This window comes from Bubalus bubalis, chromosome 24 (assembly GCF_019923935.1).
Source record: "Bubalus bubalis isolate 160015118507 breed Murrah chromosome 24, NDDB_SH_1, whole genome shotgun sequence".
NCBI classification, from domain to species: domain Eukaryota; kingdom Metazoa; phylum Chordata; class Mammalia; order Artiodactyla; family Bovidae; genus Bubalus; species Bubalus bubalis.
In genome coordinates this window covers 15,603,360-15,621,920 of record NC_059180.1, presented here as the reverse complement: position 1 = coordinate 15,621,920, position 18,561 = coordinate 15,603,360, and the positions used below count along the sequence as shown (strand labels likewise).

The 18,561-nt window shown below is 46.9% G+C and overlaps 1 protein-coding gene across 4 annotated transcripts in view; it reads left to right on the top strand.

Moving 5' to 3' along the window:
* The window catches only part of ITGAL (integrin subunit alpha L), a 48,402-nt gene that overhangs the window by 9,608 nt on the left and 20,233 nt on the right, over positions 1-18,561 (top strand). For 3 of the 4 annotated variants that reach the window (XM_025275590.2, XM_044935678.1, XR_006548176.1), the window contains exons 7-15: positions 454-599; positions 2,391-2,523; positions 2,683-2,833; positions 7,889-7,962; positions 8,043-8,175; positions 14,960-15,111; positions 16,965-17,102; positions 17,762-17,959; positions 18,103-18,233. In XM_025275590.2, the coding sequence (XP_025131375.2) occupies positions 454-599; positions 2,391-2,523; positions 2,683-2,833; positions 7,889-7,962; positions 8,043-8,175; positions 14,960-15,111; positions 16,965-17,102; positions 17,762-17,959; positions 18,103-18,233 (1,256 nt within the window). Of the gene's footprint in view, positions 1-88; positions 600-2,390; positions 2,537-2,682; positions 2,834-7,888; positions 7,963-8,042; positions 8,176-14,959; positions 15,112-16,964; positions 17,103-17,761; positions 17,960-18,102; positions 18,234-18,561 lie in introns of those variants that run through there. The other variant, XM_044935679.2, reaches the window with a different exon arrangement.

The following is an 18,561-nucleotide window of genomic DNA, read 5'->3' as shown; positions in this document are numbered from 1 at the left end:
AGGGCTGTTGGGTTTTTTTTTTAAATCATCTTCTCAAGCAGCCCCTCCCTCTGTAAATTCCAATTTCACACAGGAAAGATTTTGACTGGCCTCACCTCAGTCCAGTGGCCAACTTCAGCCCAGCCAGTTGTATCCAGTTTCGCAGGGTCATATTCATACTCAGCAGAAATATGGCTGCTAGGAACCATCTCTGTTGGTGAGGTGGGCAAACCCAGAGAACCGGAGCCCAGCAGACAGCATTCTATAAGGGATTTGAAATGTATTTATTTCTGTGTTTGTTTATATACAACCTCATTTTCTTCTTCTTTTTTTATACAGCCTCATTTTCAAAAGAATGATTTGAGGCAGGAATGTGGAGTTGGGTTGCCCAGGTCTTGGATAAGAAGTTGAGATTGGAGCAGACAAGTGGGAAGGGCTGTGTAAAGAGTTTCATGTCTCCCTTCTTTTTTCTAGTTTGCGGCTGTTCAGTTTTCTACATATTTCAAAACAGAATTTACTTTCTTGGATTACATTAGACAGAAGGACCCTGACGCTCTGTTGGCTGGAGTCAAACACATGCGTTCGTTGACCAACACCTTTGGTGCCATCAACTATGTTGCGTGAGTTCCCTTTTGTGAAAGATCCCATCCATTGGTTGTTCTGGGTATTACTAGCTTCTTCAGGTTGCAAGGTGTAGGAACTCAACAGGTAGATCTAGCAAGGGACAGGTTATTGTAAGAATTCAAGTGGAGCAATTTTAGTTCAGGTCCTTTTATTGATTTATTTTTAGTTATATAATTGCTTTACAATGTCATGTTGGTTTCTGCCATACAGCCACATGAATCAGCCATATGTATACATATGTCCCCTCCCTCTTGAACCTCACTCCCACCTTCCACCTCATCCCACCTCTCTCGGTCCTCACAGAGCACCGGGCTCAGCTCCCTGAGTTATACAGCAACCTCCTAGTAGCTATTTGTTTTACATATGGTAATGTATATGTTTTAATGTCACTCTCACGACCTTTTCTTAAAAATTTTATTTATTTATTTATTTTTGGCTGTGTCGGGTCTTAGTTTCTGCATGTGGGATCTAGTTCCCTGACCAGGGATCAAACCTGGGCCCCCTGCACTGGGAGCGTAGAGTATAGGCCACCTGACCACCAGGGAAGTCTCTCATTGGTGATTTTGGACAGAGGAGTGATCATCTGACTTATGTTTTTAAAAGAATCCCTCCAGCTGCAGAGTTGTGATCAGACTGTGGAAGGGGCAAGGGTGGAAGCAGGGAAGCCAGTTTGCAGGCTATTGAACAATCTAGAAGAGAGATGATGGTGGCTTAAGCCAGGGTGGGAATCCTTGAACAGGATCCATGATAGACCGTGTTCAGGTGGATGGAAGCTGGGGAAACATTTGCATCCGAGATAGAACCAGAGATATTGGCAGCAAGTGGTTTTGACACGGCCCACCCATCAGGTTCTTCTGTCCTTGGCAGCTTCCAAGTGTTAATAGCTCTCCCCTTCTCCCCTCATATCTCTTCACCTCACACTGTGGCCTCTCCAGGTGACTTTCAGCTTCTGTGCCCAAAGCAGATCATGCCCTAAGTCAGGGATGGTGGGATGGCCACTCTTGGATAAATTGTCCATCTTTGGTTAGCTGTGGGGTGAGGAGAGGATGGTTCAGATAGAGTGGCTGTCCCAGGGGAAGTTGTGGGCAGCCTGTCTCGCTTCAGAAGGAGGCTGTGGGCAGGGCAGGAATTTGCAGCCTGGACCTGTCCAGAATTTAGTCTTCCCTGCTTTCTCTTCTGTCACATGACTGAGCACCTACTCGATTCAGGACCCAGAGATACAGCAGCAAATCAAATATGGCTCTTTCCTCAGGGAGCTCATGATTTGTGGGGGAGATTGATGTGGAAAAAAGTCTCTTTGATTCCCTAGGAAACTTGCTGTTGCAGAGATGTACAGGCAGCCTGGAGATGGTTGGGAAGGCACAGGTGGTGTTGAATGAGCTTTCTCTAGAAGAGTGCCTTTCCAGTTTTCTTTGGCTATGTAACCCATCCTTCCACTGGAATCTCACCTAGATCACCAGCATATCTAACTGATTGAAGGGTAGTTGCCATGTGGTTGAAATGGAGAGTAGGAAACCCAGAGTCTCCCCTCACTGCCCATAGCCTCTGGGACAACCTCGTGGCTACCTAGAATTCCGTTGAAGACCACTGGCTCAGAAGGAGAGATATGGTGACCTGGGCTGAGGAAGGAGGCTCAGAAGAGAGCTTTTGAGGGCTGGAAATAGCTGCCTGGGGATTGTGAAGAGGGATTTGTCATTATCAGCGGGCAGTGACTTAATGAGCATGGTGAGGCGGAGCCTCAGAGGATTTGGGGGGAGTCTCTTACATCCCCCTCTTCCTGGATACAGGAAAGAAGTGTTCCGGCAAGAGCTGGGAGCCCGCCCAGATGCCACCAAAGTGCTTATCATCATCACTGATGGGGAAGCCACCGACGAACACAACATTGATGCGGCCAAAGACATCATCCGCTACATCATTGGGGTACAGGCCTCAGGTCCCTGCTACTTCTTAGGACCTGTCTTCCCTCTCCTATTCTTGAACCCCACTCCCTTTCTCCCTGGGGCCAGGGTCTTGTGAAAATAGTAGGAAATTGTTCTGCAAGTTTGGAGATGCCAGCTCTTCACTCTTCATTTCTTCCAGATTGGAAAGAATTTTAAGACCAAAGAAAGTCAGGAGGCGCTCCATCAGTTTGCCTCCAAACCCGTGGAGGAGTTTGTAAAGATCCTGGACACGTTTGAGAAGCTGAAAGATCTGTTCACTGAGCTGCAAAAAAAGATCTATGTCATTGAGGGTGAGTGGCAGGCCCTGGGAGAGAGGGTTTGGGGGTTGTATAGAGAACCTCGCCTAGGACATTAGATTTGAGGCACGTGGAATAATAATCACGGGCACTTACAGAGCATGTGTCACTGTGCTAAGAGTTCTCCGGATAAAAGACCTCAGGTAGGAATTAGGGAAGGGTGATATAGGAGCAGCCTCTATTTTCCTTTGAAGTTCTGTCTTCCTCTTGAAGCTCAGCCTGGTCCAGGACGGGGCTCCGAGCTGACCTATGTCTTATTGGTGTCAGCTGTGTCCTGTAGAATGACTATAGTTGTTTCCATAACTCAGCTCCCTTGCTGTCATTTATCCTGGGCTTCAAATTATTTGAGATGGGCAAGCAGGGAGGGGCTGAGTGCAAGGAGCCCACAGGCCCTCTTTCTTGCCCCAGAATAAGAGAAGGTTTGGTTGTAGTTGTCAGACAGGAGAGTATTTCCCCAAGTAGCCTAGTCTGCTGAAAGGTACGTGATTCCCCCAGGAAGCCCCTTCGCTTTGGACACAGCCTTGGTGTTCACATCATGTGAAGAGACCATGTGTTATATATAATGGGACCAAGCAGAATTCACTCTGCCTGTGTTGTGTGACCTCAGGCAGGTCACTTTCCCTCTCTGAGGCTTGTTGCTCTGTCAAACGGGAATAGTAATAGTTATCTCAGAAGGTGGTAAGGTTTAACCACTGTATTCATTTGCTAGGGCTACTGTAACAAAGTACCAAATATGAGGGGCTTAATGCAAGAGAAATGGGTGGTCCTACAGTTCTGGAGCCTAGAAATCAATACTCAAAAGCTTGACAGGGCCATGCTCCTTGGCATGGTTCTGGAGAGAATCCTTCCCTGCCTCGTTAAAAAAAAAAAAAAAAAAAAAGTTGAATAATTAATTAATTTGGCTGTGCTGGGTCTTAGTTGAGGCACACAGTATCTCTGATCTTCATCGGGGCACACAGGATCTTTAGTTGCAACGTGTGGGATCTAGTCCCCTGACCCAGTCCCCTTGCACTGGGAGTGTGGAGTCTTAGCCACTGGACCAGCAGGAAAGTCCCTCCCCACCTCTTCTAACTTCCAGTGTTTGCTAACATTCCTTGGCATTCCTTGACTTGTAGCTGCATCATTCTGGTTGCCTGGCTGTCTTTTCCCTATGTGTCTGCCATTATCTTTTCTGTATGTCTGTCCTTCTGTGTCCAAATTACCCCTTTAATAAGGACACCAGTCATATTGGATCAGGGCCCACCCTAATGACCTCACTTAAACACATCATAAGCTAATGCCTGTGGCTGGCAATTTGTTATGTAAGGGAATATTGAAACACTCCTGTCAATAACATCCGAGCAACAAAAGATGTATAACCATGTCTCTTCAGTAAGTTGTTAACTTGATTACCTCTGTAAAGACCCTGTTTTCAAATATGTCACATTCTGAGGTACTAGGGGTTAAGACTTCAATATATGTTCTTTAAGGTACACAGTTCAAGCCTTAATGACTGTTTAGAAAGTGCCTGGGAGCTTGTAGGCTCTAAGTAAGTCATAGCTCTTATCCTCTATCCTCCCTGCCCTTACTCATCCTTCAGATCATAGTTTACGTGCCATCCTCTCTGATACTTCCTTGTTGATCCCAAGTCTGGGATCCTGTGTGCTGCTTTAACCACTGTATGTTTGTCCCCCATCACACCCCTGTGATATACATTCTATTAGAACTCTCTATTAGGACTTCCCTAGGGGGTCCAGTGGTTAAGACCCCAAGCTTCCACTGCAGGAGGCATAAGTCTGATGTCTGTTCAGGGAAGTTCAAGTTTGTTAATTCTAGCCATGGAGTCATGAATATATTGAGGGCTTCCCTGACGGCTCAGAGGTAAAGAATCTGCATGCCAATGCAGGAGACAGGTTTGATCCCTGGTATGGGAAGATCCCACATACCACAGAGCAACTAAGCCCATGCACCACAATTATTGAACCAGTGCTCTAGAGCCTGGCAGCCACAACGACTGAAACCTAAGCACCCAAGAGCCCAAGCTTTGCAACAAGAGAAGCCACTGCAGTGAGAAACATCACAACTAGAGAAAGCCTGCACAGCAACGGAGACCCAGAACAGCCAAAAATAAATAAATACATTTTTCTTAAAAAAAGAATACATTGGAAAATCATTGGAGGAAGTACATCGACCATACTTCAATTAAAAAACAAACAAATAGGAACTTCCCTGGGAGTCCAGTGGCTTAAATTCTGTACATCCAATGCAGGGGGCCCAGATTTAATCAGGAAATATGCTGCAGCTGAGAGTTTGCATGCCATAGCTAAGACCCGGTGCAGCCAAATAAATAAATAAAAATTTTAAACAAACAAAAACTTGGACTGAAAAAAATTGAAAAAGAGAAAGAACTCTCTATTAGATGTCTGTCTCCCACACTATACTGAGATGTCTATCTCAGTAAGCATTGTGCCTGCTTTTCCAGCACTGTATTCCCGGCACCAAATATTTAGTGACTGTAAATGTTTCTTCAGTGAATGAACACATCTGCATAATAATGGCTATGGTTCTTAAAAACTTACAGGTCACAGGCCCTTTATCTATATCACTGAATCCATTCTTCTTAGTATCCTTGCCAGGCTGGTGGTAATTATTTTCATTTTATTGATTAATGCTGGCAGCAACCATGGAGCAGGCACTGTGAATCACACTCTCAGGGATAGTGTCAACATAGAACTCATGTTCAGGTTGAATAAAGGAAGATAGGGGGCTTTCCTGGTGGTCCAGTGGTTGAAAGTCCTCCTGCTAATGCAGGGGACATGCATTCGATGCCTCATCCAGTAGGATCCCACAGGTGCCGCACCCATGGAGTCCAAGCACTCTAGAGCCTGTGCTCTGTAACAGAAGAGGCTACTGTAATGAGAAGCCCATTCATGGCAACTAGAGAAAGCCCTTAAGACCCCGCACAGCCAAAACCAAATAAATACAAAGAAAGATAGTAAGACAGGAAAACAATGGAAGCAGTGAGAGACTTTATCTGGGGGGCTCCAAAATCACTGCAGATGGTGACTTCAGCCATGAAATTAAAAGACGCTTGCTCCTTGGAAGAAAAGTTATGACCAAACTAGACAACATATTAAAAAGCAGAGACATTACTTTGTCTACAAAGGTGTGTCTAGTCAAAGCTATGGTTTTTGCAGTAGTTATGTATGGATGTGAGAGTTGGACTATAAAGAAAGCTGAGCACCGAAGAACTGATGCTTTTGAACTGTGGTGTTGGAGAAGGCTCTTGAGAGTCCCTTGAACTGCAAGGAGATCAAACAAGTCCATCCTAAAGGAAATCAGTCCTAGATATTCATTGGAAGGACTGATGCTGAAGGTGAAACTCCAATACTTTGGCCACCTGATGCAAAGAACTGACTCGTTTGAAAAGATCCTGATGCTGGGAAAATTAAAGGCAGGAGGAGAAAGGGATGACAGAGAATGAGATGGTTGGATGGCATCACCAACTTGATGAACATGACTTTGAGCAAGCTCCAGGAGTTGGTGATGGACAAGGAAGTCTGGCGTGCTACACTCCATGGGGTCACAAAGAGTCAAACACAACTGAGCAACTGGATTGAAGCAGGATGTTTAAAGATTGTGATAAGTACTCAGTCGTGTCTGACTCTTTGTGACCCCGTGGACTGTAGCCTACCAGGCTCCTCTATCCTGGGATTCTCCAGGCAAGAATACTGGAGAGGGTTGCCATTTCCTTCTCCAGGGGATCTTCCCAATCCAGGGATTGAACCCGGGTCTCCTGCATTGCAGGCAGATGCTTTAACCTCTCAGCCACCAGGGAAGCCCTGATAAGTACTGTAACGGAAATGAATAAAGAGATAATACAGGTTTAACTGGAAGAAGCCACATTAAGGAAGCTTTTTAAGAAAGGACTTTCTGAGATGCAGATTTTTTTTTTGTGGCCACACCAACCTGCTTGTGGGATCTCAGTTCCTTGACCAGAGGTTGGACTCAGGTCACAGAGTGAAAGCCTGGAATCCTAACCACTAAGCCACCAGGGAACTCCCATGAGAGGCCATTTTTTTTAAATTGGGATAAAATTCACTCAGAGATGACTTTTGAGCTGAGGCATGAAAGATGAGAATCAGACAGTTATGGAAGGAGAGTGGACAAAGAGGATTATAGTCAGAGACAAGGTCAAGTGCAAAGGCCCAGAGATGGGGCAGAGATGGACATGGAGGAACAGGGGGAAAGATTGGTGTAATGCATGTGGGGAGTAAGGGAGAGAGAAGGTTGGAGAGGAAGGCAGGGCCTCTCAGTTCCTCATAAGGAGTTTGAATTTTAGTCTTCAGACCAATGCGAAGTTGTGAAGGGCTTTAAGAAAGTGAAAGATGGGATCTGATACACATTTTTCAAAAAAAGAATTAACTTGCTCTGTGGAAAACGGCATAGAAAAAGGAAAAAATGAAGTCAAAGGGGCTTCCCTGGCAGTCCAGTAGTGAGGGTTCTGTGCTTCCACTGCAGGGGATGTGGGTTCGATGCCTGGTCAGTGAATTAAGATCCCACGTGCCTTGAGGTACAGTCAAAAAGAAATTAAACAGAACGGAAGGAAAAGGGAAGAATCAAGGTTGATTCCTGGCTTTTAGCATGAGTCACTGGGTGGATGGGAGTGGCATTCATTGAAGAGGAGAAGCCTGAGAAGAAACAGAAATCAAGAGCTGCCTCTTAGATGTGCTGAGTTGGATAACAGAATATCCACATTTGGGTCCCATGGAGACTCAGGGGACACTCAGGGCATAAGTGGTTTCCCTGTCTGACTCTAAAATCCATGCTCTTGGGAATTCCCTGGTGGTCCAGTGTTTAGGACTTGGTGCCCTCCCTGCTAGGGGCCCAGGGTTGATCCCTGGTAGGGGAACTAAAATCCCATAAACTGTGTGAGTGATACAGCCCCCCAAAAAGTTCATGCTCTTTCTACCTTGCCTATGGGCAGACGCTGTGTGATTTTTTCTCAGTCCTTTCATGAGCATCACTGCTCCTTGAGATTCAGCCCATTCTCCCTACTCCATCCCTCAGGCACAAGCAAACAGGACCTGACATCCTTCAACATGGAGCTGTCCTCCAGCGGGATCAGCGCGGACCTCAGCGAGGTGAGTGACGGGCCTGAGGCAGCCGGCAGAGCAAAGTGGTGAGAATGAAGCTGATCCCACTCGTCTCCCGCTCTTGGCAGGGCCATGGCGTTGTGGGGGCCGTTGGAGCCAAGGACTGGGCTGGGGGCTTTCTCGACCTGAAGGCAGACCTGCAGAGCAGTACATTTGTTGGCAATGAACCACTGACAGTAGAATCGAGGGCAGGATATTTGGGTAAGTATTTCTTTTTTTTTTGCTGCATTCTTTCAGGTTTGGGGAACCAGAAACTCACTCACGTTGACTTTCAAAATCATAATGAAAGCAATGAAGCAACAGTATGAAGAAGTTCAGTTTAAACATGGTCATAAAAAAAAATAAAATAAAATAAACATGATCATAATAGTCTTCCTTTTTCTTTAACAGCCCCTTGAGTGTGTGTCGGAGAAGGCAATAGCACCCCACTCCAGTACTCTTGCCTGGAAAATCCCATAGATGGAGGAGCCTGGTACGCTGCAGTCCATGGGGTCTCGAATAGTCATGCTCATCATGTCTGACTCTTTGACCCCATGGACTGTAGCCCATCAAGCTGCTCTGTTCATGGGATTTTTCAGACAAGAATACCAAAGTGGTTTGCCACTTCCTCCTCCGGGGATCTTCCTGACCTAGAGATGGGATCTGAGTCTCCTGCATGGGCAGGCTGATCCTTTACCCCTGAACTACCAGGGAAGCCCCAAATATGGTCCTAACAGTCTTTATTTTTTCCTTAATAACCTCTCACCTAGGTATTAATCACATTTTTATTTTCTGTGTCTTATGATGCTTTGACATCTTATGGCCTCACTAGTCCTGGAGAGACTGGCTCCTCCCAGGGCTAGTTAATTTCTACAGGTAGAATAAACTGCTTGCCTGGGAGGAGGACTTCCACAGGCCAACCAGCCAATCCAGAGCCTGCTCCCTGATCAGTCCTTTATCTAACTTTCATGCACCGGGCTAGTATCTGCCCTGACCTAAATCATCCCTGGCCCAGGTACTAGACAACTGAAGACCATCCCTATAGCTCAGAGCCTACCAATGTTATTTAAACCGCCCAGTCTTGTGTGTGTGTGTGTGTGTGTGTGTGTGTGTGTATGTTAGTCACTCAGTAGTGTATGACTCTGCGACCCCATGGACTATAGCCTGCTAGGCTCTCTGTCCACGGAATTCTCCAGGAAAGAATACTGGAGTGGGTTGCCATTTCCTCCTATAGGGGATCTTCCTGACCCAGGGATCAAACCTAAGTCTCCTGAATTGCAGGCAGATTCTTCACCTTCTGAGCCACCGGGGAAGCCCAACCTCTCTGTGTTGTCATTTAGTCATACCTATGAAATTAAAAGATGCTTTACTCCTTGGAAGGAAAGTTATGACCAACCTCGATAGCATATTCAAAAGCAGAGACATTACTTTGCCAACAAAGGTCCGTCTAGTCAAGGCTATGGTTTTCCAGTGGTCATGTATGGATGTGAGAGTTGGACTGTGAAGAAAGCTGAGCACCGAAGAATTGATGCTTTTGAACTGTGGTGTTGGAGAAGACTCTTGAGAGTCCCTTGGACTGCAAGGAGATCCAACCAGTCCATTCTGAAGGAGATCAGCCCTGGGATTTCTTTGGAAGGAATGATGCTAAAGCTGAAACTCCAGTACTTTGGCCACCTCATGCGAAGAGTTGACTCATTGGAAAAGACCCTGATGCTGGGAGGGATTGGGGGCAGGAGGAGAAGGGGACAACAGAGGATGAGATGGCTGGATGGCATCACTGACTCAATGGACGTGAGTCTGAGTGAACTCCGGGAGTTGGTGATGGACAGGGAGGCCTGGCGTGCTGCGATTCATGGGGTCGCAAAGAGTCGGACACGACTGAGCAACTGAACTGAGCTGAACTGATGCATTAAATCCTGAGTACATTTTACTGTGGTGGCTTCTCTTGTTGCAGAGCATGGGCTCTAGAGCACTCAGGCTCAGTAGTTGTGGTGCACAGGCTTAGCTGCCCCATGGTACGTAGGATCTTCTCTGACCAGGGATCAAACCCACATTGCCTGCATTGGCAGGTGGATTCTTAACCACTGGACCACCAGGAGAGTCCCTGAGTACAGTTTAAAAAAATCTACCTCATTAATAGGAGGACCAGCCCCTCCTCTGCAAGGTTTCTTCTTCTAGGATTGTCCAGGAACTCCAGGATTGATTCAGTCTCAAGAATTCACCACATGCCAAGCACAGAGGAAATGCGTTTGGTCAACTCACAACTGTTATTGCTTCTTTCTGCCTCGTGATGTCTTGTCCTGCACAGTCCTGGGGATGCTGTTCATCCAAGGTGATGCCAGTCTCAGGAATAGAGGGATCTTGTCCTTCACTCAGGGTTATAGCCCTTCTAGTTCATGTTCAACCAGTCTCAAGGCATAAACTGACTTCAAGAGCCCTGCAATAGGACTGCTTTTGATAGATAGCTTCAGATAGAAGCAATAGAGTGCTTCAGATAGATGACCTCCTCATAGATCTAGAACCAACACCTTCCTCCCTTCCTCACCTGTGACCCTTGCCTAGGGGTGGGCTCAGTGCACAAAGACTATTATTCAACTCTCAGAACACAAAGATCTTGTTAAATAGTTTCCTCTGGAAAATTGGTGCTATTCATCATGCATCTACCCTTCTAAGGGGGACTGCCCCAAGTGGTTTTTTTCCTTTTCTTTTTTTGACAAGTATTTGGGACAAGTATTCTTTTTTTGTGAAGGCTTCCCCAGTGGCTCAGTGGTAAAGAATCTGCTTGCAATGCAGGAGCTACAGGAGATGCTGGTTTGATCCCTGGTTCAGGAAGATCTCCTGGAGGCAGGCATGGCAACCCACTCCCATATTCTTGCCTGGAGAATCCCATGGACAGAGAAACCTGGTGGGCTACAGTCCACGGGGTTGCAAAGAGTCAGACATGACTGAAGTGACTTAGCACGCACACATTCTTTTTTTTTTGTGCAAGTATTATGCACCAGGCACTGTTCTGAGTGCATGACACCTATTAACTTCTTTGACCTCATTTTATCTTCCCAGCAACCCTGTAAGTAGGTATTTTTATCATCTCTATTTTATAGATGAAGAAACTGAGCCCAGAAGACTATTTATTTCTTTATTTTGGCTGCGCTGAGTCTTCAACAGCACGAGGGCTTTCTCGAACTGTGGTGCCTGGGCTCTAGAGCACGTAAGCTCACTAGCTGCAGCAAATGGGTGGAGTTGCACCTTAGTTCCCCGACCAGGAGTTGAACCCACATCCTCTGCACTGAAAGGCAGATTCTTAACCACTGGACCACCAGGAAAGTCCCAAGCCCAGAGGACTTTAAATAACTTGTCCAGGGTCACAGAGCTAGTAGGTAGAACCCAGGGTCTATGGCTGGTAACCACTTCACTAACCCTACAGCATCTACACTGCTGCCTTCAAAGAGGTTTTTTGTGCTTCAGTATCCAGCTGGCTCTCTGCAGCTGCGGGTTCCATGTTTATGATCCAAGATTGGTTGAAGCCACAGATTTGAAAGTCGGGGATATCGAGGGCCAATTGTAGGACTTTGAGCATCTGTGAATTTTGGTATTGGAGCAAGTCCTAGAACCAATCCACTACGGATATCTAAGGACAACTCTACTGTAAAATAGTTGGCAAGGTGGCTCCCTAAATAAGAAGAAATAATGCCAAAGTTGAATCTGTAGTTAGGCACCCACCCCACAATACACACACACCCCCACACACACACATAGATGTCTGTGTGTGTGTGTTTATATATATGTAGAAGTAAATATATTCTTGATTGCCTGCTATGTTACTGTCCTTCAGATCTTAGTTTATGTTTCACTAGCATGGTGCCAAGCATCTTACATCCACGATCTTATTTAATCTTCAAAACAACCCTGTAAGATTGGTACTGTCTCATTTTTTTTTTTAATAAGAAAACTGAGGCTCAGAAAAAAGGAAGTAATTTACTCAAGATTATACAGCCAGGAAGAAGTCACACTTGCGTTAAAACCTAGTCTCTCTAATTTCAGAGATCAAGTTCTTAATCCCTGTGCTTCAGGAACATACATGAAGAAACCAGGAGAGTGGTTTGGCCTCTTCACCGTTCCTCTCCTGGGCTATAGAATCTCAGACATCTCTTTGTCTCACTCACTTTGAACTGCTCTAAGCAAAGAAGGTCATGCAGGGAAGAGATAAACTGAGAGATCGGGAATGACATATGCACATTACTATATATAAAATAAAAGTACATACTGTATATAGCCCAGGGAACTCTACTGGATACTCTGTAATGGCCTCTATGGGAAAAGAATCTAAAAAAGAGTGGATATTTGTATATGAATCAGTTTGCTATATACGTGAAACTAACACAACATTGTAAATCAACTATACTCCAACACAAATTAATTTAAAAAAATAAGCAAAGAAGGTCAAGTTGAGTTAGTGAGCCATCTTCAGAGCATTCCTATAAGCTGGCTCTTGGCTCTCACACAATCCCTGATCTAATTTCCTGCAGCACTTGCTCCAGCATTTTGTCAGTAGGAACAGAGGGCAGGAAACCTCGCCACAAAAGCTGTGAGGTATGAAGATAACCTCTGTGATACTTTGGAGCAGGAAATATTTTCATGTCACCTGCTTTTTTTTTTTCCTTGAGGTATGGTTGACTTACAATAATATATTAGTTTCAGGTATACAAGATGGTGATTCAAATTTTTATAGATTATGCTCCATTTATGGTTATTATGAAATATTGGCTATATTCTCTGAGCTGTACAATCACTATTCTTTGTGTTTGTCATTCAGTCGCTCAGTTGTGTCTGACTCTTTAGGACCCCATGGACTGCAGCATGCCAAGCTTCCCTGGCCTTCACCATCTCCCAGAGTTTGCTCAGACTCATGTCCTTTGAATCAGTGATGCCATCCAACCGTCTCATTCTCTGTCACTCCAACTCTTTATGTTTACATTTCAGTATTTTTATTAGGCTACGTCTCCAGGCTGATTGATTTGTATAATCTTTTCTATTAAATTTTTATGAAAAAATTTTCAAACTTTTGAGAAAAGTTAACAGTACAGTGAACACCCATATACTTTTCACCTTAATTTATCAGAAATGGCAACCCACTCCAGTATTCTTGCCTGGAGAGTCCCATGGATGGAGGAGCCTGGTGGGCTACAGTCCACGGGGTCACAAAGAGTCGGACACGACTGAGCAACTTCACTCAACATTGGCCACTTTTGATTTATCTCTCTCCAGTACTTTTGCCTAGAAAATCCCATGGACGGAGGAGCCTGGTGGGCTGCAGTCCATGGGGTCGCTAGAGTCAGACACGATTGAGCGACTTCCCTTTCACTTTTCACTTTCATGCATTGGAGAAGGAAATGGCAACCCACTCCAGTGTTCTTGCCTAGAGAATCCCAGGGACAGGGAAGCCTGGTGGGCTGCCATCTATGGGGTCGCACAGAGTCGGACACGACTGAAGCGACTTAGCAGCAGCAGCAGCACGTATATACACATATATATGTAAACAGTAATATACACAAATGCATATTATTTTATCAGTCAGCATTCTCCAGAGAAACAAATCCAACAGGATATATCTAGATCTGTATCTTTATGCTGCTACTGCTAAGTTGCTTCAGTCGTGTCCGACTCTGTGCGACCCCATAGATGGCAGCCCACCAGGCTCCCCCATCCCTGGGATTCTCCAGGCAAGAACACCGGAGTGGGTTGCCATTTCCTTCTCCAATGCAGGGAAGTGAAAAGTGAAAGGGAAGTTGCTCAGTCGTGTCCGACTCTTAGCGACCCCATGGACTGCAGCCCACCAGGCTCCTCTGTCCATGGGTTTTCTAGGCAAGAGTGCTGGAGTGGGGTGCCATCACCTTCTCCACTGTATCTTTATAAAGATACATAATTATTTTTGTCTCTTTTCTTATCTATCTATCTATAAAGAGATTGGTTTTAAGAAACTGGAGCCTTCCCTGGTGGTCCACTGGTTAAGAATCTGCCAGCCAGTGCAGTGAACACAGGTTCTAGCCCAGGTTCGGGAAGACTCCACATGCTGTGGGGCAGCTAAGCCGGTGCACCACAACAAACGAAGCCCACATTCTAGAGCCTGTGCCTGAAACAGAGAAGCTACCACAGTGAGAAACCCTTGCACCACAACAGGAGAGTGGCCCCCACTTGCTGCAACTGAGACCCAGCTCAGCCAAATATAAATATTTTTTTCTTAAAAAAAAAAGAAATTGGGTCATGTGGTGTGAGAGCTGCCAAGTCTGAAATCCATAGGGCAGGCTGGCAGTCTTGAGGCCTCTCTTGCCCGGTTTTTAATCTTCGTGCAAACTTTGCCTTCTTCTTATTAATATAATCCCATTTTATTTCATTCTTTAAAAAGAAGGTAGTCTCCTTTACAAACCCTCAGGTGAACTGAATCTCGGGAAGATGTTTACCCTGTAGCATGCGGCTGCTTTGTCTGCGCGTGTGTGTTATCCACGGTTTGAGAACTACAGTTTTGGACCATGGCGCCAGGATTTGTCGGAGAAGGCAATGGCACCCCACTCCAGGACTCTTGCCTGGAAAACCCCATGGACGGAGGAGCCTGGTGGGCTGCAGTCCATGGGGTCATGAAGAGTCGGACAGGACTGAGCAACTTCATTTTCACTTTTCACTTTCATGCATTGGAGAAGGAAATGGCAACCCACTCCAGTGTTCTTGCCTGGAGAATCCCAGGGATGGGGGAGCCTGGTGGGCTGCCGTCTGTGGGGTCGCACAGAGTCGGACATGACTGAAGCAACTTAGCAGCAGCAGCAGCAGCCAGGATTTGTACTCCTCGGAGCACATGGCTGCTCTTCTCAGGAGAAGGTCTTCTGATGATTTCAGTGCATCTTTCCTGCTAACCCAGCTTCCCAGGATCGCCACCACCTTTTCCCCTGGGGTTTACTTCTTTCAGCAGCCCTTGTGTTCCTGACTCCAAGCCCCTCCCTCTCTCTCTCCTCAGGTTACACGGTGACCTGGCTGCCCTCCCGAGGGACCATGTCATTGCTGGCCACTGGAGCCCCCAGATACCAGCATGTCGGGCGGGTGCTGCTGTTCCAACAGCCAAAGAGAGGAGGACCCTGGAGCCAGATGCAGAAAATAGATGGGATCCAGGTGAGCATGGCTGCAGTGGCCTCAGTCGATAAGGGGCTGGTGTGATACTAATTATGCTCTCTGTTGTCTTCCGAACACTCATTCACCTGCTGTGTGCTGGCCCTGTGCCAACCACTGTCACATTTGTTCCCCACAAAGCCTCTGGGGTGTTTTGTCATCCCCTCTTGCCAATTTAGGCGCTTCCCCGGTGGCTGATCATCTAGTCCCATCACTTCATGGCAAATAGATGGGGAAACAATGAAAACATCAAGAGACTTTTTTTGGGGGGTATGGGAGCTCCAAAATCACTGCAGATGGTGACTTCAGCCATGAAATTAAAAGACACTTGCTCCTTGGAAGAAAATCTATGACCAAACTAGACAGCATATTAAAAAGCAGAGACATTACTTTGCCAACAAAGGTCCATCTAGTCTAAGCTATGGTTTTTCCAGTAGTCATGTATGGATGTGAGAGTTGGACTATAAAGAAAGCTGAGCACCGAAACATTGATGCTTTTGAACTGTGGTGTTGGAGAACTCTTGAAAGTCCCTTGGACCACAAGGAGATCCAACCAGTCCATCCTAAAGGAAATCAATCCTCAATATTCATTGGAAGGACTGATGCTGAAGGTGAAACTCCAATACTTTGGCCACCTGATGCGAAGAACTGATTCATTGGAAAAGACCGTGATGCTGGGAAAGATTGAAGGCAGGAGGAGAAAGGGACGACAGAGGATGAGATGGTTGGATGGCATCACCAACTCAATGGACATGAGTCTGAGTGAGCTCCTGGAGTTGGTGATGGACAGGGAAGCCTGGCATGCTGCAATCCATGGGGTGGCAGAGTCGGACATGATTGAGCAACTGAACTGAACTGGTGGCCCAGATGGTGAAGGATCTGCCTGCAATGCAGGAGACCCAGGTTCGATCCCTGACTCGGGAAGATCCCTTGGAGAAGGTAATGGCTACCCACTCCAGTATCCTTGCCTAGGAAATCCCAGGACAGCAGAGCCTGGCAGACTACAGTTCATGGGGTGGCAAAGAGTTGGACACAACTGAGCGAATAACAGTTTCACTTTCTTGCCAGTTTAAGAACCCAATTTGGACTCTTTGGTGGTACAGTGGATTAGAATCCGTCTGTCAATGCGGGGGGACACGGATTTGATCCCTGGTCTGGGAAGATCCCACATGCCGTAGAGCAACTAAGCCCATGGGCCACAACTAAACAAACAAACAAAAAGAACCCCGCTTGTCTAAATTCATATGGGCTCTAAGTTGGATTGTTACTTGGCCTCCTTCATCAATTGAAATTGATCAGAGGCCAGACAAGAAACTCAGGCGCGGCTTTTTTGGGGTCCTTGATGCAGCAGGGCAGATCAAGAACAACAGGTTCCCTTGCAGCTTGCTCCCTGAGAGAGGGCAGACTTGCTCCTTCTATGAGGTGAGGGTAGGGATGCATCCAGGGGTCAGGCTGGAGGGCTGACTTAGGTGGTTTGCCCACTCCTTAGGTGGTGTTGGGTGCAGGGGGCATGCGCATTACCCTGCTTTTGCTCCCAACCCCCTGTTTTTGCTCCAGGCTCCTCAAAAGCCGCAGTTAGGTTTTTTGGTCTCTTTGTATCATTGGTCCAGAATTTGACCTAACTGCAGGCACATACAAAGTTATATTTAGTCTCACACAGTTTCTTTGTATAAAATACAAAGAGATGTGTGCAGGCGCAAGCATCGCCACACTGAAGCCCGAGGTGTCGCAGGTCCCAGCTTGTCTCAGGATCCAGGACTTGCACCTTTATTTGAGGGCTTGGAGTAGGATGGATGTGGTGCAGCTGATGAGAAAGGCTCTGGATTTCTTCCTCAAACATTTTCCTCTCCTTGCAGGTTGGCTCTTATTTTGGTGGCGAGTTGTGTGGCGTTGACGTGGACAGAGATGGGGAGACGGAGCTGTTGCTGATTGCAGCCCCCCTGTACTATGGGGAGCAGAGAGGAGGCCGGGTGTTTATCTACCAGAAAATACAGGTGGGGACCAGAACACTAAGCACAGAATGTGCGAGAAAGAGACTCCCAGGCTTTCTCAGGTCTCAGTTATTCTGCAAGTATCCTGTCTGACCTGGTGTTAATCAGACCTTTAGAACAATGACAAACAACAGCTAGTATGCAGGGGTGGCTGAAATGTGTGCCAGGCCCAGTGCCAAACTTTTTATATGTAGGATACCTCGTTTGAGTCTCATAATCACTTTCTGGGACACTCTGAGCTTTATGAATGGAAATGTCGCAGCTCAGCAAATTTGAGCAACTTTCCAAAGGCACAAAGTCACACCGACGGCAAGGGTGGGGAGTTTCATGGTGGTCCAGCAGTTAGACCTCTGCCAAATAAAAAAGGGGGAGCTGGAACTTGAACCCAGGTTGGTGTGACGGCACTGTTCCAGTTCTGGAAAGGACCACACCCCGTATTTCTGTAGTGTTCTTCCTGTCCAGTGGAGAAGGAAATGGCACCCCACTCCAGTATTCATGCCCGGAGAATCCCATGGGCAAAGGAGCCTGGTGGGCTACGTTCCATGGGTTTGCAAAGAGTCAGACAGGACTGAAGCGAGCACACACACTCCAGATCCAGTGCCTTACCCTGTGAAAGCTTGCTGAGTGACTGAGGTGGAACCTGTCGCCTTGCTCCTTCCCAGCTGGAGTTCCAAATGGTCTCAGAGCTGCAGGGGGAGACCGGCTACCCCCTTGGGCGATTTGGAGCTGCCATCGCTGCCCTGACAGACATCAACGGGGATGAGTTGACAGACGTGGCTGTGGGAGCCCCTCTGGAGGAGCAGGGGGCCGTGTACATCTTCAATGGGCAACAAGGGGGGCTGAGCCCCCGGCCCAGTCAGGTGAGGATCCTGATCTGCCAATCAAAACCCATTCCCAGGCCCCTGGAAGCTTTCAAACCCCTATCCTGCTCCCCAGTCCAGCTCTTCCCACCCTTCTGCCCACCCTCTCCGCTAGCTTGCATGAATTTCTTTCTTGGCTTCAGCGGATAGAAGGGACCCAGATGTTCTCAGGAATTCAATGGTTTGGACGCTCCATCCACGGGGTGAAGGACCTCGGCGGGGATGGCCTGGCGGATGTGGCTGTGGGGGCTGAGGGCCAGGTGATCGTGCTCAGGTAAGATGGGCCTCCTGAGTCCTACCTGGGGATAGCTGCAGCTCTCATCTTTTGAGCAGTTGTGGTGTAGTTGGCGTCATGCTAAATGCTATCGCCATCAGCGCGTTTGGTCTTCAGCCCAACCCTGTGAACCTGGCTCTCCTTCTATACCGGCTTCGTGTCTTACTCCAGATTACACAGGTGCTGTTCAGTGACAGATTGGGGTTTGAACTGAAGTCTTTCTGACACCGGCTTCCCTGGTGGCTCAGTGGTAAAGAATGCGTTTGCCAATGCAGGAGACGTGGGTTTGATCCCTGGGTTGGGAAGATCCCCTGGAGAAGGAAATGGC